Source organism: Corapipo altera, unplaced genomic scaffold (assembly GCF_003945725.1).
Source record: "Corapipo altera isolate COAL_440 unplaced genomic scaffold, ASM394572v1 1, whole genome shotgun sequence".
Classification (NCBI taxonomy): Eukaryota; Metazoa; Chordata; class Aves; order Passeriformes; family Pipridae; genus Corapipo; species Corapipo altera.
Genome location: NW_020884873.1, coordinates 16,683,620 through 16,707,623, shown reverse-complemented (window position 1 = coordinate 16,707,623; position 24,004 = coordinate 16,683,620). Strand labels below are relative to the sequence as shown.

The 24,004-nt window shown below is 45.3% G+C and overlaps 1 protein-coding gene across 1 annotated transcript; it reads left to right on the top strand.

Annotated features, from left to right (window-relative positions):
• Positions 1-14,718: 14,718 nt before the first annotated feature.
• On the top strand, positions 14,719-17,104 carry RPS19BP1 (ribosomal protein S19 binding protein 1). Its single transcript, XM_027658772.1, has 4 exons — positions 14,719-14,797; positions 14,882-15,022; positions 15,290-15,387; positions 16,425-17,104. Exons 1-4 carry the CDS (start codon positions 14,749-14,751, stop codon positions 16,557-16,559), a joined length of 423 nt encoding a protein of 140 aa, XP_027514573.1. The 5' UTR covers positions 14,719-14,748; the 3' UTR covers positions 16,560-17,104.
• The last annotated feature ends 6,900 nt before the right edge of the window (positions 17,105-24,004 follow it).

Below are 24,004 nucleotides of genomic sequence, written 5' to 3'. Positions count from 1 at the left end.
TGTGGGATGACAAGGGACTACATGGGGTCAGTGCATCTGTCCACTCTTCCCCAAGTCAGTGAGACAAAAATCACCTTTTGCTAATGTTAGCAAAGTAGGTATTTACTCCTTATGAAGGAAAGCCCTTCATATCAGCTGACACAGGGTCAAATCTTCCCAGTCAGTGAAACCTCAGCCTAGTAAGGGAGGAAGCCTCTGTTGCACCTTGGTATGCCTTTTAGATGTGGCTCAAGCTCTCTGTTCTAGAGTGCTTGGCTGGGGAGGTGGAGGGGAGGGTGGGAGGGGAGAGTGGTTCTGAAATTGCAGGCAGGGATGTGGGGCAGAGATGAGGAACTGCAGAGGTTCGGGGCTGAAGCCCCTCAGCTCATCCTCAGAGGAAACAGCAGTGCCACCAGGATGGTACAGGGGGAATTCAAGTTTCTCAGCACAGCTGAGGAAAGGGAGGGTACTCGTGTGTGTGAAGGAACAGTGAGGGAGCAGGACAGAGAGATTTACAGAAATTTTAGAAATTTTCTTTTCTCCCACTCTCCTCCACCCTGTCATTTTCTCTTCTCCACTTTCTCTTCTGGTCTTTGTTTAACCTTCTGTCTTTCCCTCTGTAAGCACTTATTGGCAAGTCTTCTCCAGAACAGTTATTTTGAATGTGTATTCCTCTACATCCTTTACAATATTTGCTCTCTCATTCTCAGTATCTTCTTTGTTGGTGAAGCTGATCAGCTTAATGATGATAATATTGAACATGGTGAAATGGCTTCTTTCACACTAAAACCAGTTATTCCTTGCTGTGCTTTCAGGTATCAGCCACTTTCATGCCTTTCCTTGTCACAACAGATGCAGAAACTCAAATATCATCCTTTTTTTTCCCTACCATCTTTTCCATTTGGAAGAGAAGGACATTCTCCATCATATATTTTTAATCTGCTCTTTGAGAAAGCCTGAGATGTAAAATGGACTATTTTAGTCCTATCCCACATTCCCAGACAGATGTCACTCTTGGGGAAGCCAATCTCCTCAAGTTAGTGGCTTGTCTAGTGTGGAAGTAGCAAGTGATATGTTCCTTGTCCTCATGGCATCTAGATCTCTGCCCAGCCCCCAGCCCCATCACTTCTGTGCTCACTGCATAGACACAACCCCCCCAAAACAAAAGCTGAGAGTCTGCGGTAGGGTCATGCATTTTCCAGCAAAAGAAGTCAACAGATCACTTCTGCCATGATTCATCCTACAGCAGAGAACAGTGTGGGCTCCCCATTTCACTGTGCATCACAGAACCTGCCCCCAGTGGGAGCCCACAGATTGACTGGTGTTGAAAGGTATCTCTGGAGGCCTCCAGTCCAAATCTCTGTTCAAAGTAGGGCTAACTTTAAAGCCATAGTAGGTTGCTCAGTGCCTTGTCTGCTTGAGTTTTGAGTATCTCAAAGGGGGCTAACTCCAAAACATCTGTGAATTACCATCTCACATCTGATCCACTCTCATGGTTATGTTTTTACTTTATATGGAATTGGAATTTCCCTAGCTGCAACTTGTCTCTACTGCCTATTGCCCTTGGTGCACATCTCTGGGAAGAATCCAGTTCCATTTTCTCTGCACACATCCCCCATTACCTTATCAGTCAGATCCCCCTTAAATTGCTCTCCAGGCTAAACAAAGTCAGTACTCTCAGCACCTTCACGGCCTTCCACTAAACTTACCTTAGTTTCCCACTCTCTGTCTTGGGTAGGGGAGGCAAGGCAGGGCAGCGCCTGACTCTATCTCTCCTAGCTCGGGATCTCCCTAGGCTGAACTACAGCCTGCTCTGAATGTTTCCTCCCTATTTCACTGTTAAATGGATGGTAACCAGGCTCCAGGCAACTCAAGTCAATTATTCTCAACAGAAACTGCAGTTTGCATTACCGGGTTCATAAGACTGTATCTAGATTTTACTATTAGCAAATCAGATTCCCAGCACACAGGAAAAAACAGTCCCCTGACAAAACTAGGATGAGGTATCAGATGATTTTGTAAACCTCTTAACGGGGATGGGGAGCCAGAAAACAGACTTAGTCTTGTCTTTCCTGCCCAGCTATCAGTGTGGTTTGGGAATTAACTCATCATGCTTTATTTATCATCAAAATTTTCAGTCAACAGTCAAAACAGAGAGGCACATTTTTCCCCTGTAAAATCTACTCAGCCATATCACAATCTCCCTCAGCATTAGCTTCAAACCAGCATCCTAAAACCCCTCCACTTGATTCTTAAACAGGAGAGTGACAAGCTTCAGGTGTCCCAGCTGTACTCGGTAGAGGGAGGAAGAAGATACAGTCGCACCGTCTTGCCATACAAAACAAGCAGAGAAAGGAGCTGGGCCCCAAGACAGTGACACGGACAAGGTCTACTCACTCTGATTGACCAGGGGAACTCACTGCTGAAGGACATTACTAGCACAGACTGGGTGTTTAAATGAGGGTGAGTGGGTTTAAAAGCATAGATGGCACTTACATCTTCCAATAACTGTGGCAGTACCTAACGGCTTCCAGGTTAATATTTGTGAAGTCATCAGGGATTTCTTCTTCCTTCTTCCCCACCAGACACCTCAAAGGAAGCATTACAGGAGGAATCAAACAGGAAGGATTCACTTCCTTCCGAAAGACCTGTGCAGTGGCTCTTCCACTTTGGTGGGAGTTACCTGGTGACCTACACACACGGTGGGTTGCCTTATTGTAACAACTCCAAGGAGAACTTCAGTGAGGCCCCAAATTAACTAGTGGGAAAGTGCCACAGTTCCTGGGGAAGGGCACTGTGATTGCAATTACCTGAAGGTATTTGAAAGGGATTTCAAGAGAGATGCACAGTCCCACCTATTCCAATTCCCCTCCCTCAAGCTCCTGTTGCCATGGCAATGGTACTGACAATTTCAATGCATAAACCCAAATTTGCATTTTAATGGATCATAATTAGAATGCTGAGATAAACGATTCTTCCCTGCTAAAAGGTAACATAAATGCCACATCTCACAAATATGCTCTGCCAGCAAGTATTGCACATACACACACACACACAGAGTCTATACATCGCTGGGCTGTGGGAGCTGGGAAGTTGCTTTCAGTTCCTTTATGCCTAGCTAGGAAGTTTTATATCTGCCACACAAAGACACAATTTCCAGAATAAAACATTAAATTTACCAGATGTCTGCTGCAAACTGATCGTATCACCTCCTGGCTGCTATCCTCCCATGCCATGCTTCCCCTCCTAGGTCCAAGCAGGATCAGGCCTGTTGTCCCAACACTGAACCCTGACTTTCTCTCTGCAACAGTGCTGACAGCTCTAAAGAGTTCACTAGGAGAGATGATATTGCCGAGATGATGAAAAACCTGTCCCTCTCCAACTGTCCTAATATTTATTTTCCTTTTGTTTTTAGCTAAATTTGTAGCGAGATGTGTTCTCACTTGGTTATCTGCAATATGCCCAAGAGTTTATTCTCCAGCTCTTGGATCAGGAAAGGAGTACTGTGTTAGCACCTGTCCCACGCTGTCAGCAGAGAGGCCAAGTAGTTACAAAAGGACAGAAGGAGATTTTAAAAAGGAAATGTTTCCAAGACATCTCTCTATGCTTCAGCAAAAGTCAGGGAAGAGGAATAGGGGGTGGGGGAAGAAGCTATTCTGCACTGAATAGGAAAGCAGAAAATTAATTTCTTCTGCCCTTGAAACAAACTAAACTCATAGCAGGCAGCTGGCAGCAGTGAATAGAGACAGAAGAGAGAAAGGAAAAAAATTTTAAAATAAAAAAGGAGAGAACAGGAGAAAAGCAAACAAGTGAATCATAAAAGCTGCAAACTGCCTGGAAATTTCATTTGGCTTTTCAGTTGGGAAGTGACATGATGCATACTCGGGAAGGGACAATCACATCTGGGAGAGGCTTAAAGTAGCTGCAGCCCAGACCAGCTTCTCCTGACCCCGCTGAAACCCTCCTGGGCCACCCAGTCCTCAGGGGACTTCAGGCAGCTCTGAGAAGAAGGGGAGGGCACAGAATTCACCTCTGCCATGAGACAGAGTCCATCTGCTTCATCCCGCCTGCCTGGGATGTGGAAGCAAAGGTGCATGTCCTGCAGAGCAGCACTGACAGGACACCACCAATACTGGGTTGCTATCTGCCAATGCATCAACTAAATGACACAGAAGTTGCTCCTCAGAACTCTGTGGCCTGGATCTGCCCATTTATTTCAGTGGAGAGCTTTCCAAGGGGTCTATTTCAAGTGCTGCACCTTCTATCAGCACTGGCTGAACAGACATGTCCACTCCACTGGATCTGTGTGATTAGGGCCCAGAGGGTTCAAGCAACTTCCTGCTCCTCCTCCACAGTGGTCAGCCTGGTGGAATCCTGATTCCGCCTCCAAGAAAGTCTTTTAGTCCTACTGCTCTGGGCTGCACTAAAAAGAGCATGCCTCTCTCTCACCACTCCCACCACCACAGCTAGCAACCCCATTTAATCTCTCTGCCCTCCTTCATGTGCCAGAATCAAATGTTAATTGGGCTGCACTGTGATAGAGTGAATGTTAATGTGCCTTGCCACATGAACAAGTGGAGCTGGATTCAGCCTCCAGTGCAGCATGCAGCTGGAAGAGCGTGGCAAGGTGAGCCCAGTGGAGGAGTCTCTGGGGCTCCCCACCACTTTGGCCAGCCCTAAAGAATGCAGGTCCTGGTGGTTTGCATCCAGTCACTTTCAAATCCTCTTTAGCACTGATGCACGTGTACATGTAAATGCACATAGCCAGATTGCACACAAAAACACACATTTACCTACAGCCACCCAAACCCCACACAGGGAACTGGTTGTATAAAATCAGCATGGATGCAAGCTGAGGAGTTCACATGCTGTGCAGGCCATGGCACTGTTTTCATTCATGTAAGTAAACCCAGGTAGAAACTCGTAATGGATGTTAACGTGTAAATGGGGTGGGCTCTTATACCAGTGTAAATCATGGTGTACCCAGTAAGACAGGAGGCCGTATACCTACACACAACCAGAGCAAAACACTTTCCTGGAGTTGATGGATTTCCACATAATACTTGTTCCCTTATCTCTAAGTTGCAGTTGATTAACTTAAAGATAAAACAAACTAACCCTCCTAAGAACCATTTGTGCCACAGATCTGTTGGTTCATGGGGAATTTATTAGCCAGTTCCTGTCCCTTAGGATACAGTTTATAGGTTTTGCACAGTAGGGACCCCTCAGAGGTTGGAGGCATGATCCAATTCCCAATACAAAGTTTTAGGAACAAAGAGCAGAGTAAGGGAGGAAAATAAGGAAGAAAAGAGTTGGTCTTGTAATTTAGAGGAACTCAAATGCTGGGAGTCAAGATCAAGAGATAAAAGGTCAGGTCAAACTGTCATCCTCCCAGAAATTGCAGAGCCTGGTTGGAGAAGCAAGGGCAAGAAGAAGAAAGAGAGGACAAAGAGAGGAAAAGAGGCAGTGCAAGTGAAAAGACAGCTATTAAAAGAGAAAGGGGGTGAAGAATGGAAAGCAAAATGTAAGAAGGAAAGAGCAATAAAACTGGTCAAGTAAAAGGAAATTATAAAAGCATCTGACACCATGCAAAATGTGCATGCCAACTGTGGGACAGAAGATCATCTCATTCACCGTACAGGGAGGTGTCATACAAGTCAGTCAACAGTGATGGGGTCTGCCAGCTCCCACCCTCAGCCATGCCCCACAGTAACAGGGACCACGTGGCTGATTTGTCATTTGGCTTCCTTCGTAAGAGAAAAGGCCAATCCCTGGCAAGCCTCCCCTCACCACTCACCCCATCGGCTTTGGGGGCTACCATGGTCTGTCCCCAAGGGCTCTCTCCACAGTAGCCCTGTCAGAGAGGCAGTGCTATGGCCACTTAGATGTGCTGCAGCCAGGGCCATGGATGGGTGATGGCAGATGGGGACAGTGAACAGTGATCCAGGGCTGAACATTAATTAGCAAGAGACTTGCTGCCAAACTGATATCACAATCAGCAGATGAGCACGACTCAGACCAAAGCCATGGTGGCTGGTTCACCCTAAGGCCCTGATGACTGTCAAATATAGGCTGGGGTGTTCAGAGGCAGTGGTATGGAGTTGCACCCCAAACTCCTCCTGCATCTTGCTGGTTCTGTTCCCAAAATTTGCCAGGTAAAACCTACAGCAACTTTATGTTTATCCTGCAAACATCTTCCATGTCTTCCCCTGCTTCTGGCAGCGCCTTCCTGAAACTCAGCACCCATCTCAACACCCATCTCTCCTGGCTGCTGAGCTTGTGGCAGGTGAAACCCAGCCTCACAGTGACATCTAGTGAGGAGAGCCCTAGTGGCACTAGGCACCCGCGCTAGTAATGGCAGCCTGGCCTCCTCTCCTGCTGGCGTTTGTTTTCTGGACTTCAGGAGGCAGGGCAGAGCAGGAGATGTAGTGGCCCTGAAGGAGAGGGCAGCCTGGCCCATGGTGGGTGTCACGTAGTGAGCGTATGGGTGCCTGGTACCCAGCACCTCCAGGGTTGTCCCTGCACCCCAGGACAGTGGGGGTCTCCCAAATACATGCCAGTGGATTTTCAGTGTTGTCTCAGTGTGTTTTCTACACTGTGCTGAGGAGAGATAGATGGAAAGGGAGAGAAACAGAGAGAAGGGAAAGGCAGAGAAAGGGAGAGAAAGGGAAGGGAGAAAAAGGGAGAGCCAAACACACAATTCAGACTCAACTGCTGAGATTCAAGACAAAATGGTAAAAGGTCAGGTTGAACTGTCACCCTCCCACAGCCTCAGAAATTGCAGATCCTTGTTGGAGAAGCAAGGGCTGCAAAAAGAGACAGCAGTCAAGCAAACAGGGAATAAGACAAGGAAAGACAAAATACAGCTAGTAGGGAGAGAGAGAGCAAAGGAAGGAAAGGAAAAAGAAGGGAGGGAGAAAAAATTACAAAAGCAGAGTGCATGGAGGGAGGTCTGGCACTACATTAACAAATGCGGCATGCCAGCCGCAGGACAGAATATCTCTGTGATCTGGGAAGCCTCATATGTTGTTCTTTGTAGTTCTGAGCAATTCTGAAAAAAATAATCTCACAAATTAAAAACCATGATGTGTGCACTGTGGCAATAAGCATCCAGCCTGCCTGCTGCTTGCAGCATCCATGATGCCACCTTGCTCTCAATTCCCACATCAGAAACAAGTGGGGAGGGGATCAGCTAATGTGACTCACTCTTTTGTAATGCATGCTGGTGACCTGGCCATCCCATCCCCTGCAACTCCTTCATGACCCTGTTCCTCTTCTGCTCCCCCTGTTTTCCCACTGTCTCCGAATGGCTCCCCTCCAAGTCTGAAGGGACTAGGGAACTGGAGGGGACACGTTACACCTTTAGCAGCTGAAGCATGGGCATGACACACCTTTAGCCATGGGAAGATTGCACTGGTGCCAACACAGATCAGAGCAGGCAGGAGCTGCGGCAGCAGCAGGAATGATGCCCCCCAGCTCCACCGACTCTGCTCTGCACCGAGCAGCACAGACGTCCACTAACACGGCCTGCCTAAGGCAGCAAACCCGTGATGGCCCCAGCCCAGCTCCTGTCTGTCTCCAAACCTGGTGACAAGCATAACTAGCTAAACTTTGCTGCACTCTGAGTCAGCTATGGGGTTTACAAACATTTTAAGGCGCAGAGAGGCTGGGAACAAAACATAAAGCCTTCCACCTCATTGTCCCTGCTTTGAAAACAGCCATGTTCAACAGCCACTGACATTCCCCAATTTCACATCTACACAGCATGGGGACACTTAAGCTCTCAGCTCTAATGCACCCTCTTCTCTGTGGATTTCCAAGCTCTTTACTTGAGAAATCATTAATTGCATCATAACCAGGATAAAATACATCTTTCCTGAAAGAAACAAGGCATTATTTCATCAAAGGCCACAATACCTCCAGAACAATACCACCAAACCTTGTCTCAAAATCCTGGTTTCCATTTTTGTCCATTTTCTGTGTATTCAGCAGAGGAATATTTTTCAGGGCAAATTTCTCAGATTCTGACATGGAATACCTATATTTCTGACTTAAACACAAAAGAAAACCACAAAGAGCAAACCAAACAACATAAGAGAGGAATAAAGAGTAACTTGAAAGGCAAAAATGAAACAAAAGAAGGTCAAATGTCAAGCCAGGGAGGTCAGTGTGCAATTGAAAAGGGAAAGACGAATTCTAGAAGCACAAAAGGGAAAAAAAAAAAAAGACAGGCTGAAACACATAGGCAAAAAAAGGAAAAAACCTAAAGTCAACAGGTAACAGTCCACCTGCTTGAAGCTGATTTGAAAGGAAAGCAAGGGTCCTGGTAAGCTTGGAGGCTCAGATGCTGGTAATTGAGCTGTAAGTCTCATCAAGCTCATCACTAACTGTAAAATTCCAAAATAACAAGAGAAAATGTCCTGGAAAAGTCTTAAAAGGCTTCCACCAAACAATTCATAACTTTTGGAAGTTGTGCTGATCCAGCACTGACGGTGACCAAACCATTAAAAAAAAAACCAAAAACAAAAACAAAACACCTCCAAAAAACCAAAATGAAACATACAAAACTCCAAACAAACAAACAAAACCCCCAACAACAATGACAAAAAAACCCCAAGCTGGATCCCCTAAAAAGCAAGAGAGGGACCCAAAACTCTCAAGTTATTTCATAACCCCCAGTGTGTACATATGGCAGCAGGTGTTGTCCATGCTTTACCCACCTTTTTACAATGCATTTCATTCAGCCTGGCAATCCCTAAAGCAAACTTGTATTCACTTCAAGCCCTGTTTGTGCCTCTTTCCCTTGTCCACGGTCTGTTACACCCATTCTCCAGCATTTATCAGTTCCTGGTCTGCAGCTCCCCTACCTTTTGTTCACTCAGGCCCACGCTGCTCCACCAAAGGATCTTTATCCTCTTTTCCAGGTTTTTTAGGGAAAAGGAAAAGCAACTACAGCGGGATAGCTTTTGACCTTCTAGACTGAGGGAAACAGTGGTAGTAAGGTCTGTCTCCCTGAGCCTGTTCTGTAGGAATGAAGTAGATGAGGAGGTCAGGAGGAAGACCCATGTCTGTGGCCCACAGAAGGAACAGGGAAAAGTCAATTACTCTGAGCTCTGAGATCCTTCTAGTACTTATTCCTTTGAACATTTAAGGATAGTGGTGGGAAACAGAGAGGGAAATCGTTCCCCTTCATCTGCTGACCCATTTTGCGTGCTCCACTCTAGGAGGTATACAAGACCAGCAGATGCCCTTCTTAAAATAATTTTCCCTTCAGGGAACAATAGAAAGTATGAGGACACTGAAGGTTGAGGCATTTTTGTGAGTCTGGATGCCCAATTTTCTGACCACAAAAACCTTGTGACACCAACTCTGTATTATATGCAAAAATATTATTAGCAAAATGCTTTCTTCTGGTATTCTAAGCCCTGGCCTTTGTTTTTTTTCCAAATAAACATTTATGTTCTTAAAAATATTACCTCTGTCTATGAAGTGGGCTCCTAGAGCATCAGCAGAGCTACTGATGCTTGTTCTCTTCCCATTTGGAGCAAAAAAACCAGATGGAGAACCAGTATATGTTGAGAGTTGCTTAATCTTTGTGCCTTCTTATCTCATCTGTGTAGGAGGACACTAACTCTTGTCTCATTCAGGGTCAGAGTTCATTTCTTACTGCAGCATTTAGTGTGGTGGGAAGCTGATTTAATCTCAACCTGCTACAGCTGTGCACGGCAGAGCCAGACTCTTGGTGATCTGGAAGAGGTCACTGAAAAGTGAATGAAAGAGGTTGATATCTGCACTGGATTTAAAAAAAAAAAAAAAAAATCAGAGTAAAAGACTTTCTGTCAGTCTAAAGTAACTAGACACTTATCCATGCAAGTGTGTGAACCAAAGCATTCCGCAGCCCTTGTTCGAATTCAGTAGGCCAGAAAGTCAAATTGCTTTTCAAAGGCATGTCACATAGCTAAAGGACAAAGGTTCCTGTGCACTCGAGGTACAGGGTAGGCAGTGACCCATGGCTCTTTGTAGGAACGGTGACCACAACACAAACTGCTTCAAGTCAGCAAACACAGATAAATATTAATGACAGCAACTTTAGATATTGCTGTTCAAGAGAAAATACAGAATGTGGAAAGTGATAAAATTGAACAGCTTCTTAAAGCAAAGTACATTCCATAATCCACATATGAAGAAACATGCTGAGGTGAAAATCTGTTATAAATCAGCTCAAAAATTGGTCTGATTCATTTTGGAAGAGAATATATAGATGTATGTGTCAATGTGGACAATGAGAAGTGTTTAAACATCAGGATCCCATTTCCCCAAATCATAAGATTGCTTTTTAAAAAAGCCCTAAACTAAATAAATGCTTGTGATTGTTATATTTTACTTCTAATGCTGCCCTCAGCTTCCGTTTTCTCACATTCTTCACAGTATTCCTTCAGACTGAGACTCCTGTGTAACCTCCTGAATCGAGAAGCTGGAGCATAAAGTGAGAGCAAACAAACAGCTATTATGAACTGCCATTGGCAGCAATATGATTAGACATGAACATCAGTTACATCTTTATTAGCGTACAGTACAGAGTAATAAAGTGGAACAAACCAATCAGACATCTTCCAAAGCCAAGAATAACAGGGAGTAGAAGTCACTCCAAGATTAACCAGAAACTCTATCAACATATTCAAACAGGAAAAATTCCCGTTTTCTGATGCCATAAGAAAGCAAGCAGAAAGTGAACTGATAATATTCACGTATGGAAGTTACTTAAAACTCCAACTGATCTGTGTGCTGGGTTATTTGTAATTGAAAAGCCGGCTACCCGCTGGGGAGTGAGATTTAAAGAAAGCTATAGAACATGGACATTAGTGTCAGAAAGCTTCCAAAGACAGCTTAACTCTCGGAAAGAAAGACATTCTCAATCTGAAACGCAGCACCTGTGGATTTTGCCCTCCAAACTTAGATTATTCAGGTTCTAAGATGGTGATTTATTTGGATGTTTTACATTTAAATGAAGACCATTTGACATTCATTCTGTCCCCAAAGCACTTCAAAGAGCTAACTGAACTGATTTTTGAGGAATTACAAAGTGATGAAATTTTAATTTTATTCATCTTGAATGAAATTTTAATTTGAGTAGAGGCTTTAAAACAGTATAATTAAATCCTGATTTTTTAATTTTTTTGGTTTTGTATAGACACAAGGTCTCCTAACATTAAATTTTTAATAGTATGTACTGGTCCGGAAAAAGGTATTTGTAGTGTCTGCTCAACTGTTTTCAACAGTGACTCAGTAAAAGAAAGGGATAGTTAAATACACATATCATGACAGCATAAGGAGCATATCATCACTGAGAGAGTGATAAAGCCATAGAAGCTCCTGCAAAGAGAAATACATCATTTAATATGCTGTGCTCAGCATAAAGCAGGTAGTTGACTTATTCTAAGGTCAGCAGAGGATATTTTACAGTTTATGACACATAGAAGAGACTACGTGATCCGAATGCCTAAATTCTACATATATACAGACTTAAAGTAACATATAATACACAGGCAAAGTCAGTTCATATCAAGAGATGATTATACATTCCTAATATAAGTAAGTCAATAAAATTATCTTGTTTAGCAGTGCAGGGAAAAGATGTGAGCATAATTCTCTATTGAAGCCAAAGAGCAAGGGAAGACTTTGCGCCTCTGCCTGAAGGAACGTGACAGGTCTTGGTCGTACCAAAGTCACCTGGACAGAGACATGACAGATGCTACAATCACCATGTCTGGCAAGGCCAAGCAGAACTGCAGCCAGAACGCAGTTAGGAGAGACATTCATTGATCACGCCCAGGGAAAAGCTGCCAGATCCTGTTAAAAGGAGCTGAAGAAATGTAATGTATTAATAATATGTACATGATTTCACAAAGTGTTAAAAAACCCATAGCCTATGTTAGACCACGATCTTTGGTAACAGATCCAAACCTGGGGAATGAGTCACACCACAAAGCATGCATACATTTAACTTCTTGGTTGGTGAACCAACCAGCTCCAAGAGCCTGACCAGACTCTGAGGCAGGAGTCTGCGAATGCAGTTAAAGGAAGTGCCTTTCCCTCCCTCCTCAGCAGAATGACCCCTGTGTGCTTATTAAACTTTATTCTGCAGGTAATTGCTGACTAAAATCACTGCAAGTCTGCTGGTCAAAGGAGGCATTGCCTGTATTACGATTCCTTCCTACTGAAGGTATTTAATAAGAAGGGAGTCAGATTTTCTGAGAGACTTATATAACTGAGAGCTTTATTAATTGGCACAACAGAAATGGAAATGAGGTGGTACTGGTAATGATTTACTTTGAGGTAGAAAAGGGCATATATTTTCCATCAACAGAATAATAAATCAGTGCACCTTCTACCACACTAATTTGTTAAACATGTTTTGTAGTGTTGGTAGCAAAGATGTTTTTGCATCAGGTACTCACATAAGGCATTTATGAGGTTGCACCGTTCTGACACAAAGTATGTATAAAAAGGTATTAGCTAATCCTAATAAATGATACAAACGTAGTGTTTAATTGGTAGAATAAGCTATCTTGAATATACTGTGCAATATGTAACCATGATCAGCTTACAAAAAACCTGTAAATTGTATTTTAGGGGCTAAGAGAGAGTATTTGACTGAGGAGATATTTTTGAAAGTGATTTCTCCATGGTGGTATCACTGGCAGCTGTCATTTATCTCGCTCTGACCAAGATAAAGATAAACTGAGTATACAAGCAATAACAACTTTTCTGCTGACTAGAATACTCTCTATTGCTTTCTTCAATTTCACCAATAGGCTATTAACTCATGGTTTGTTCAGCTTCTTGGTTGCAAAACTACAATAACCTCTTTATAACTTTGTGAACTTTCACAAAACTAGAAGGACAAACCTGTCAGGGAATAAGAGCTGAGCAAGCTCTATGTTCCACCAGCTACAAAAAGAAAACAAGAAAATGGAGGAGCGCTCTGCCTTACATACCCAGTGACTGGCCCTCCAAATCAATTAAAAAAAAAAAAAAAGACTCAGATTACTGTAAAAGGAAAATTAAGAGTGAAAAGTGACAAGCAGTTAATGTTCTCCAGTTTTGAAGCCAGGAATAAACACCAAGTAAGTCCTGTCTAGAAAAGTGTGTCAGCACCATCAGCAGAAACTGACACAGGATGCCGGGACCCATCCAAGGAGGGATTCGGAAGAGGATGAACAATAAAAGACAGGCATGGAGGTGACATCTGCAGGGGCTGGATACCAATTTCCAGAGAATGACTGCCTTTTAATAAACTGCGGTTTAACTGTTATCAGTGCCCGTTAGAAATCATTACTATGAGAAACAATGAGAGCCATTTGTATCACTTTCTCCCCGCAGGACCTGTCTGAGGAAGAACAAACCTCTCTCCTCCAGTGTCAGCTTGTTACTGCCAGCACTGGCTATAATTGAATAAGCTTTATTCAAATGATAGCTAAATTTAGCAGACATTAGCATCAAGTCTCTAGAGGGGTGAAAACTGGAGAAGGAAGCATTAAACAAATAGGCTAAAGTAACCCTGAATAGTAGATGCCATTTATGGCAGAGCAAGCCTTTCTGTCTGATGAGTCTAGCACAAAGTTAAACCTGGATTTTGGGACCTCACTGAGAAAAAACATGGCACCATTCCCTTTCTTCCTGGCCTTTTATTATCCCTGTGGTGGCGGTTGCCTCTTGTATTGTCCACAAAACAGGATTTGTTACCCGGTGTGCTACAAGCACATTTCAGAGTTACACAAGCCTGGGTGCTTGGCGGTATTCCACAGATCAAGCACACCCACTGGACTATCCACACCATTATTTATACAGAGATGTTCAGAGTTAGTAACTTTACACATACAAACCCTCTGCTGTCAGTAATTTCCATATAAGTTACATAAGCCCTGCTAACTTTTACGCATGCTTGAGGGAAGGGCTTTCACTTGGGCAGGGGTCTTTTTGACCTCTAGGCAAGACTTTTAGTATTACAGTGAACATACTTGAGTTGTATTTCAGCATTTTGCCGAGTTAGCAATGTATACATAGACATATCTCATCCTTGAAGCTTGTTAGTTCCAGGATGTCCTCGAGTAAGGGATGCCAATTGCTATCCGTTCTAATGACATACAACAACATTGTGATTTACTACTCCTTAAAGGTTGTTAATTCCAGGACATTCTTGATTAAGGGATGCTCACTGCCACCTCTTCCACTGATTAATTCTCTTTTCTTGTTGATTACAAAGATCTTACATTGAAGAACATCCTGACTTGAGATAATCTTGACATACTCACAGAATCGCAGAATCGTTAGGGTTGGAAGGGACCTCTGGAGATCATTTAGTCCAACCCCCCTGCCAAGGCAGGGTCACCTCGAACAGGTGACACAGGAACGTGGCCAGGTGGGTTTGGAATGTCTCCACGGCCTCCCCAGGCAGCCTCTTCCACTGCTCTGCCACCCTCAAAGTAAAGAAATTCTCCCTCATGTTGAGGTGAAAGTTCTTGTACTTTAGTTTATGGCCATTGCTCATCGTCTTGTCGCTGGGCACCACCGAAAGGAGTCTGGCACCACCCTCTTGGCACCTATTTGTGCCAAGTTAGCAGTGTGGTACCTAGACATCCATCAACACCGGGATTTACTGCATCCCTAGGGCTTGTTCTGTCCCTCCGGGCCGGAGCGGGGCGCTGTGGGGCCGGGAGGCGGCGGAGCGCTGCGAGGGCCGGGCGGAAGCGCGGCCGAGGCGCGGCCATGTCGGCGGCGCTGCTGCGGCGGGGGCTGGAGCTGCTGGAGCCGCCGGGTGAGCCCGCGGGGGCCGGGGGCTGTGCGGGCGGGGAGCGGGTGGTTACCGGCTGGAGTAACTCCGTCCCTATTCCCGCTTCAGGGCAGGGAAAGGTGCCTCCGGGAGCCCAGCGGGGCCGGGATGGCCCCAGGGTCGCGGGCGCTGCGAGGCGGAGGAAGAGGGCGCCGGAGCCCGGCAGGAACAAGGCCACGGTCAAGGGGAGAGTCGTAAGGTCGGCAATAGGTGAGTCCCGGCCTCTCCACAGCCCTCGCACCGGGTCCCGTTGTGATGTCCCGCAGCCACCCTGCCGGTCGCTGTATCCCATCCCTTCCCATCCTCCCGGATGCCCTTTTGGTGTCATTTGAACACAGGCTGATTTGAGGGCGCACCCCTATCCCCGAGCAGTAGGTGTGTCTTTATCCCGGTGCCTCGCTGATCCGCCTATGTGTCTCCTTGTGAGCTGCCTGGATGAGCAGCTCATGTGTTTTGTCCCACTCTGCTTTGTCCCAGAGGAGTATCATAAGAAGAAGCCTGTGAATCACTTGAGAGAAAACCTGCAGTACATGTTGAAGGGACGACTTGTTGCAGACAAAGCCATCACAGAAAAAGTAAGACCCAACTTCTATTTGGGGATCTGTTTCCACTAAGGAACACACGTGAATGGGAGTCAAGTTAAGTTTCTGTTTACAAGTTGCCTTGAGGAATTTCTGTGTGGACTGGAAAAATAACTTAGTAAGCTTTAAACTCTTGTTGATATGTTGTCCCCTGTTTTGTTCTCTGATACTAGTTAAGATCAGAGTGATTTGGGTTGTAAGGGACCTTAAAGATCATCCAGTTCCAACTGCACCACCACGAACAGAGATGCCACCCGCTAGATTAGGTTCCTCAAATGTACTGACAACTGTTGGCTTAATTACCAAAGATTTCACAGCTTCACGTGGCAAAGAAGCTGTGGTTCAGACCTTTTCCTTACTGTCAGTCAAACTGGCCCTCTCTGTAGCTGGAGGCTGTTTGATGAGGAACCAGGTGTGCTGCTGGCTCATGTAATAGGAATTTTGTAGCATCTTGAATGGTGTTTCTCATAACTTGAGAATTTTTGGGAAAGCCAGTGGTCTTTCCCAAAAGGTAGTCCCATGCCAGGATTTGAAGAGTAGGATAGCTGACATTGCTAGTGTTGGGCTATTTTTGTGAGATACAGGCTATTAACTTACATAAACAAATCAAGTGGTTTAGGCCAGTGTTTCTGAAGCCTAAAGAGATTGTGAAAGGAGGTGATGGTGTATTAGAAAATGCTGAGGGAATTCCACCACCTTGTTCAATTTTCCAGTTGTCTCATGGAGAGAGATGATAAAAGAAGGTCATAGTTTCAGAAAGATGTGAACTGAAATCAGTGTTTCTATCTCTGTGACTGTTACTACAGAGAGAAGTTGTCATATTTGACTCCAAATACCAAATTGGTTGTCCCAGTGACCTGCTTTGGTTAACATCGGTGATTGCCTCTCACTTTTCTTTGGAGGCACTCCAGGATATAGCAGGGTACTTGTAGAATAGCAGGGATGCTGCAGGTGAGCTTGAAAATTGCTATTTTGTGGTTTGGTCTGGTTAACAATGACTGCTCTTTTTTCTATTTTTGTATTGCCTGAAGGTTCTTGCTCAGAACAGAGGCAGGAAGTCCAAAGATCAGCCTCCAGAGAAGGCAGAAAAGAAGAAGCCCGAAAGCACTGTCTTTACTGAGGAAGATTTCCGTAAATTTGAGAGAGAATACTTTGGGATACCGTAAACAACGTGATGGGAATTCTTGCAGCTCCGGTCTTTCTGCAGCTAAGCGCTCAGCACACAGGACTGGACATTTCCTCATCGTGTTTGAGATGGGACGTCAGAGATGCCCTTCTGCAAGCGAGGACTTCCATGTCAGACTTGCAGGGCAGCTCTGCATCTGTGCAGAACTTGTTACTGGCCAGCTAAAGCCACGGAGGTTCTCTTGGCTCTGAGATGTGTTGACCTTATAATTATCTTCCTGCAGCCAGCAAGTCTTGCATTCTTAATGTTGAAGGGTGGACCAAGCCAAATACAAATCTTGTTCCCCTTCCTCAGGATGTAAGGCTTCTGCTATCTGTGTTATTTGGCAGGGGGTATTTAAAGTAGTGTATCTGAATGGAGAAGTGTTTGGACCAGCACTAATAAATCCCTGGAAGGGTAGGATGCTCTGAAAGACTGTTAAACGTGAGAAACCCTGCAGTTTCTGTTCTTATTACAACCCCTGTCAGGTCTTTCAGTCATTGCAAAAACCTTTTATATGTCATTTGATTAAATAATTGTTGCAGACGCTGTCTCTCTTTGCCTTTGTAATAGTGATTATTATGACAAGCTGCAGTTGATGAAGACAAACTGTGTCACTGTTCTGATCCAAGCATTCCTGTCTTTACGATGACTCAGTTGTGTGAATGGCCTCTCTGATTCATGTTGACACATATATTTAATCTTCTCTCTGACATGCTGAGGCCTTCAAAGAGTGCAGTGGAATGGAGATGACTTCTCTGTTTTGCCTACTTACGGTCTCCCCTCTCTCCAAGGAAGAGCTGTCAGACAAAGTTGTCCTTTGGATGCTTATACCGGAGCATCCCACCGAGATGTAGCCATGCCAGGAGGGCTCCCCTGCAGAATGTTGCCAGAGCTTGTAGCCGGGAGGGCTTGTGACCAAAATGTTAGTCTCGGCATCAAGTTAAAATCTGAACCTGAGGCTGTGGTGCTGGGTTGAAGGGAAGTTGTATTCTCTCAAACTACTGCCAAATTCCCAGTTGTAACAAACAAGGCCCAGCAGGTGGGAGTGTTGTTCCAGAAACTTCCTCACTAAACCACTAAGTGTGCTTCTGGGGAGCTCCTGCCACTGCCCTTTCCTGCCCCTTACCTAAGAAGATTGGAAGTGTGTTTCCTTCAGAAAAAAACAGGTAAGGGGAAGGGCTAATGCCAAGCTTTACAAGGAGCTTGGCTGACCTGAGCAGCAGCTGCTTGATGTCAGCACTGGCAAGAATTCATTATCCCTTCCCTGCCCTCTTGATTCCTGGTGCTGTCCTCTTAAATCTGTGCCTCCTCCGTTGAGTTCTTTCCCACTTGTCTGCATGAGAGGGAAGGTCACTCAGATGTATGAGGTCCAGACAGGGGAAAGAGTGAACATACTGAAGTGTATGTACTGGAAATTGTGTAATAGCACATGGGAGGGGATTTCTTGTAATAGGATCAAGTTCAACTATCTGCAGCCAGAAGTGGTAAATATAGAACAGTTCAAAGAGCAATTCCCTTTTTTTCAGTCTGTTCTTGCTCCCAAAATTTAAAAAGTGTAAGAAAAAAAAAAGAACTACAGCTTCTTAAAAGCTGACTGTGCTACAACTTGATTGAAAGAGGTAGATTTCTGGGGTATTATTTTCTTTTGAGCCTTTGTCTTCAGTATTTGGAATTTCCTGTGGCCTTACAGACGTCCTTCATGTCATCTCCTGCACCTCCTCTACCAGTTCCTCCTACACACCTTTGTTTCTGTGGTTGTTTGGCTCCTGGCCCCTTCTGCAGGCTGAGGAAAGCAAAACCATCCTTGCTCCAGAAAAGAGCGGGAGGGTAATGAAGTTCATTCTTTGTACAAAACTCAGCTTGTTTGCTTGCAAACATAAACAAACAGGAAAGCTCTCCTTTCAGAGTCAATGAGGAACTTTAAAGTGAGGCCCAGAGCAGTTCTCCCTGAGGATAATAACACCCAGATCAGTGAAGTTTAAAAGTTGGATGGTAGCTCTCATTACCCTCTGGAAAGACCATTAGGGCCAACACAGGTGATCAACATACTTCTTGAGGCTTTTCCCGTGAGGCATTATGTTGTTGAGGAGGGTGAAGCTACCTGACAGACTGAATTTTGCCATTTGAAACCAAACTTGGTTGTACAGCCAACAGTATCCTCCAATAAATTAAACTTTATTTAGTAGGAGGAAGGAAAAGTGAGCAGAAGTGAATGGGTGGCTCTAGATCTGCAAGGGCAAAGAGCAAACATTCCAGCCTTGACTTTCCCCCTGTCTGGCAGGGCATGAGGAAGAAGAGCAGTGCCATCTGCATACTGGGTAGATAAGGACGGGTGTTGGCCCCTGACAGAAATGTCTTTAAGTGAGAAGGGAGAACAGGAATCAGCCTGAGGCACATGCTTGGTGGTGAGCTAAAGCTGAGCACCTTCTTGTACTCCCAGCTGTCTTATGTTATGGTCTAGCCATGCCCAGAGCATGCCAGCTCCTTTGTTATGCTGGAACCCCAGTAGGTGGCTACCTTGGAGCAACCTACTCATCCCTGGCAGTGTTCAAGGCCAGGCTGGATGGGGCTCTGAGGAACCTGGTCTAGTGGAAGATGTCCCTGTCCATGGCAGGGGGATTGGAAAGAGATGACCTTTAAGGTCCCTTCCAACCCAACCCATTCTATGATTCTGCGATCTATCAGTTCTTTGCAGCCAGATTTTTCTGCCCAGTGGAAGAGAGAAGAGGGGGTTAGGGAAGGAGCAGCTGCCATAGCTTCTTTTTCTGGTTGTCCTCCAGCCTCAGTTTCCCACGCTGGAAGCTGACAGGCTGCAGCCCATAACCTTTGGACCTGCTGGACAGCATTTCATTCCCACGCATCTGCGAACAGCAGCACGGGGACGTGTCCCACTGCTGCGGGACGAGGGCTGTGTGCTGGCTGAGCTCATCAGGCTGCTGGCTCTCTTCCCAGCTCTGCGACACCAGCTGAGCATCCTGCAGCAGAAAATAGAGGTAGCTGAGCTGGGGAAGAAGGAGGAGGTTGCCATCTTACAGTGTATCTCCACCCACATGCAGCAGGGAGTCAGAATGGGAGGTGGCGGCAGCAGCTTTAATATAAATGCAAATAAAAGCTCTGGAGTGTTATTAATGTGGTAGAACCTTTCCAGGGAAACTGTTTAGAGGAAGCAGAATAGTTCCCAGATGCTCAATCTTGAGCTAGCTTAGTGTGAATAAGATTCATCAAGCCTGTTAATGGCCTATTGCTCCCTCATTATGTGAATGGAAAGCAAAAAAGGAAATTTGTTCCAACGGGTACAAGCTAATGTAAGCCCATACAGCCTCTGCTGTACCAGCAAGTCTTCGCTTCCTTACCATAGGAAGCAACAACAGCTACTACCAGTGCTATATGTGCATCAGGAGGGGGGATGACTGCGATTGTAAACCAAGAAAACATGTTTGCTCAGGGCACTAACCAATTTCTTGCCTCTGAAATGACAAACTGGTAACAAACCTGGCCACCAATGAACAAAGACAGACTGTAAAACTTGCTCAGGCAAATGAGATTTAAAACACTGAAAAAGCCGTTGTGGAAAACCAAGGAGGGGGGAAGGGTCCTAAAAACCTTTGTCAATCTCACCCTCTGGTTTGTTTTCCATGACTGCCTTCCATTTCAGTCTTGCTGATGATCAACACAGCACCAGCAGCTGCAGCACAGACAGGCTCCTGAACGCCTCAGGTAGGGGACTAGTTATTGTAGAAACGGTTCACAGCAGCAGGGTCCTAAATAACCCAGAAAATAAAAGTTACAGTAAAGGAAGTTTCTCATTTTGAGACACAAAGACTCATCAGTTCAACTAAAAATGAAAGAAGGCAGGCTGCCTAATGTCTGCTTACAGCTCAAAATGTGGAACTGCAGCCAAGGCAGACTGAAGGGTTAGTAGGTTTGAGACAGCTTAAAGGTTTGCATGTCTATCCATAGTTACATTAAATAGGATTAACAGTGGCAACCACTAACCAATGGGGGCAGGGGACATAAAAAGCATGAAGGTTGCTCTGCAGCTGTCTACAGAGCTACACACACCTTTTTCTGAAGGAATAAGCTTTTGGCAGGGTTAACCAGTGATCCAGCCAAGCTGGTCTGTCCTGAGCTGCACTGCTTGCGTGCCAGCAAGATCATTTATCTCCTTTAATGGGAGGCAAAGACTAGGGCTCTTTCTCTGCCTGCCTGTACACTGCAATGGAGATGCAGAGAAGTTACAGAACTAGGAGGCTCTCTGCCCTATATAAATTAAGCTGACGCATCTGCTGTGCCTGGAACTCGCTCCCTGCCATTTCTTAACAGGGTGTGTACGTGTAAAAGAGAGAAAAAGAGCAACTGAAGGAGAAATGAGAGGTAGCTAGGCATTGCTTGTAGAACATGCACCTCTGTAATAGGGAAATTGGAGCTTGTGAGTAGAGCTAGCTTCATTTGGTGGCTTGTGACGCTGCATGAGTGCACCAAAAATAATGCAAAGGCAGCATACCTGGGATACCTGAGGAGCCAAAATAGTGTTGCCTAGGTCAGGGGACTGAACTCCTCTGTTAATTCACAGGACCTGAAGCATTTCAATGGGAGAGTCAGCAAAAGTGAGCATTTCTGGCCCAGCAAGGGACGTTCATGGTAAGACCCCAAGACTGCCTTTGTGCTAGAAATGAAGTGTAACAGGAGTTTATGTGCTGGACTGCACAGCAAGGCTGTGAACATAGGAAGAGGACGGAGGAAGGTAGGGTATCTCCAGACACTACTTGGACCATACTAAAAAAAAATCAGTATGCACAAGATGGAAATTATGCTTGTAGGAAGAATAATATAGATCCTCATTTTTTTTCCTGAAAAGGCCTAAGTCTATAGAAAGGTAAAGAAAGCGGGTATTCTTCTGGCCAAAAATTTATAGATATCCCACCCCAAAAAAAAGGCTATGAATGGACTACCACTGTGTGAAATTGTTTCAATCAGTATAACCCACATTTTCTTTCTATAGTCCAGCTTGGGAGCACTGGAGGAGCATTCATTTCCCAAAGGACAGGCTGTCCTTGCAGCTATTTCTGGGCCTTCTGCCAGAGCAAAAGCTATTTGGAAGATTTTATCATCATTCTTTCTTCATTCTCCAATACTGCAGCTGTGGACTTATTTCTGTAAGTGTGCTGCAAAGGTGTATCTGATCCTCCACACGGGCATGTGAAGAAGTTGTCAGCGGTCATGGTTTCCTCTTTTCATTTTGAAAGAGAAGTGCAAGTGCCTGGCTCTCACTAAAGGCAGGGTGAAGAGGAAGATGGTTATAAATATCACGACAACAGCAGAAACCAGCTCCTGAGAAGGGGCTGTAGGTTGTCAGAGCAGCTCAGTGAGCAGTGAATCGCCAGGGCTTGTTTGGTTACATGGGGGAATGTTGGACTCCTGTTTACCATGAAGCACAAAATTTCCTAAGGGATCAGGAGCCTGAGGGTCACACATGCTGTGTGTGTGAACTCTATTTCACTGCTCTTAATTTAGAGGAAAAATAACTGAGACAGAAATCCCATCAGCTGTGCCAACTTCAGATTCAAATAGCTTTTTTATAATGTAGATTGGGGGAATTCTGCTGTTTCCAAGGATGTAGAAGAACTGAGCTCCTCCAGGGATGGGTAAAGCCTGCATTTCATGCACTACAATATATTTTTGGACATGGTATCATGTTGTATGCAAGCCACCAGGATTCAATTGAGGCACATTTGTTCCGCGAGGCTGTGAGAGAAAGGAGACAACCCCCGCAGTCTGCAAAATGTAAAATCAGTCACCAGCCAGGAGGCTATCAGAATTTTTATCCTGTGGGCTGGAGTTTATGTGACGGTGTCCTTGGTGTTCCTCAGCTCCTGCTGCAGGCTGGACAAGCTGCTGGGCTGCAGAGCCCAGTGGCGTGATGCTGGCTGTGCCTAATGCAAGCCTGGAGGAAAAGTCTAGATAAAAAACACAGAGGAAGAGTCAGCTCTAATCTCTAGCCCGTGTAAAATCTTAAATAAGTTTCTAAGTATGGAAACACGGCGTCATTTCAGCAGGCATTGCATAAGGTTGCCATATTGGCTGCATCTGCAAAGCCACGAGCTCATAGGCTCAGCAAGCAGGGATGATGCTGACTGCTCTTCAAGGGCAGGTTCCTGATTCTCCTGCAAGGAGTTCTATAAAACGCACACACGGCTACAGAGAGCAAAGCAGCGTGGATGTGTCACACATTCCTACTTGCCTGTTCCAGCACTGATGTTCCTTCCCTAGAATGAATGTAATTTGGTAAATTGGAGCTACATGCTCTCTGGAGGGCTGTAGAAAACAGAATTGTGTATTTACTGGCCAGCACAGACACTGTCTCATCTGCCTGCAGAGTATGGACTCAAAGAAAAACTGATTTTAGCCAGGGGGGCTCACAGACAGCACTGTCTATCCCTGCACTGTGGTGTAGGGATAAATGTGCTGACAATCATTCCAGGCTTTTGAAGAACTGAGTAAGGGCTACAAAATACCCTCACCGTCCCTGCAGCCCTGGCCAAGTTTAAGCAGGTGTTGCTACGGCTCTAATGGAAGTGGTTGCCCTGTGGTGGGAAAGGGTTATCAGTATGGAGAGGAGAGGTTTTCCCTGCACTCATACCAGTTATCATATTTTCTGTGGCTCAGTTGAGACCAAGCACATTGTCACCTCAGGTGCAGATTTGACCCATCAAGGCAAAGCCTATCCTGCTTACTGGGTTTTTCTGCCTCTAATTATCCCCATCCCCAGCCTGGCAGGTCCAGCTGATCTGAAGAAAACCTATTACATCTGTCTAACTCCCAAAATGCAACAGTCCCTTGTCCCTGCACGCAGTCTCCAGTAAGCTCTGGAGAACAAAGCAGTACTTAAAGCAGGACCTTGGTGTGCCTGCCAGTTTGCAGTGCATCCCATACAGCACATGGTAGTCAGTGCCCTCACCCAGGAGGTGAGAGACTACTCAAACACAGGGAACTCATTGTCTCATAAAACCCAAGGGGAGGGTCTTAGTTACTCATATCACTTTCAGCGTGGCATGAGCCCTAACTCCTGACAGGGAGCCTTCTCACTTTAATTTAAATGGCATCCACATCACCTGGGCACCAGCTGTGAGCATGGACAGGTCAAGACACCACAGAGGGCCTGGCTCATTCCTCCCTCCATGCCAGCAGGCCTGCTGCCAGCAGTTACCTGCCTCACCTACCTGCTGGAGGAGCCTTCACACAGAAGGTCCCTGAGCACATGGCTGTTATCCCATGGACAACTAATGGCTTGGACAAGTAGGGCTGGAGGACTGCAGCCCAACTCAAGGACATAAGCTTAAGTGTCAGAAACCAGGACCCCCACCAAGCTGCAACTGGACAAGCCATTTTCTAATGCCTTTAAAGACCTTTTCCCTCCCCACTCCCAACACTGGCTGGAACCCT

Bases quoted from the DNA above. Each gene is read 5' to 3' on its own strand.
- RPS19BP1 (XM_027658772.1), top strand. From the start codon at position 14,749: ATGTCGGCGGCGCTGCTGCGGCGGGGGCTGGAGCTGCTGGAGCCGCCG. The intron at 15,023-15,289 runs GTGAGTCCCGGC...GCTTTGTCCCAG, and splicing joins AGTCGTAAGGTCGGCAATAG to AGGAGTATCATAAGAAGAAG. The intron at 15,388-16,424 runs GTAAGACCCAAC...TATTGCCTGAAG, and splicing joins ACAAAGCCATCACAGAAAAA to GTTCTTGCTCAGAACAGAGG.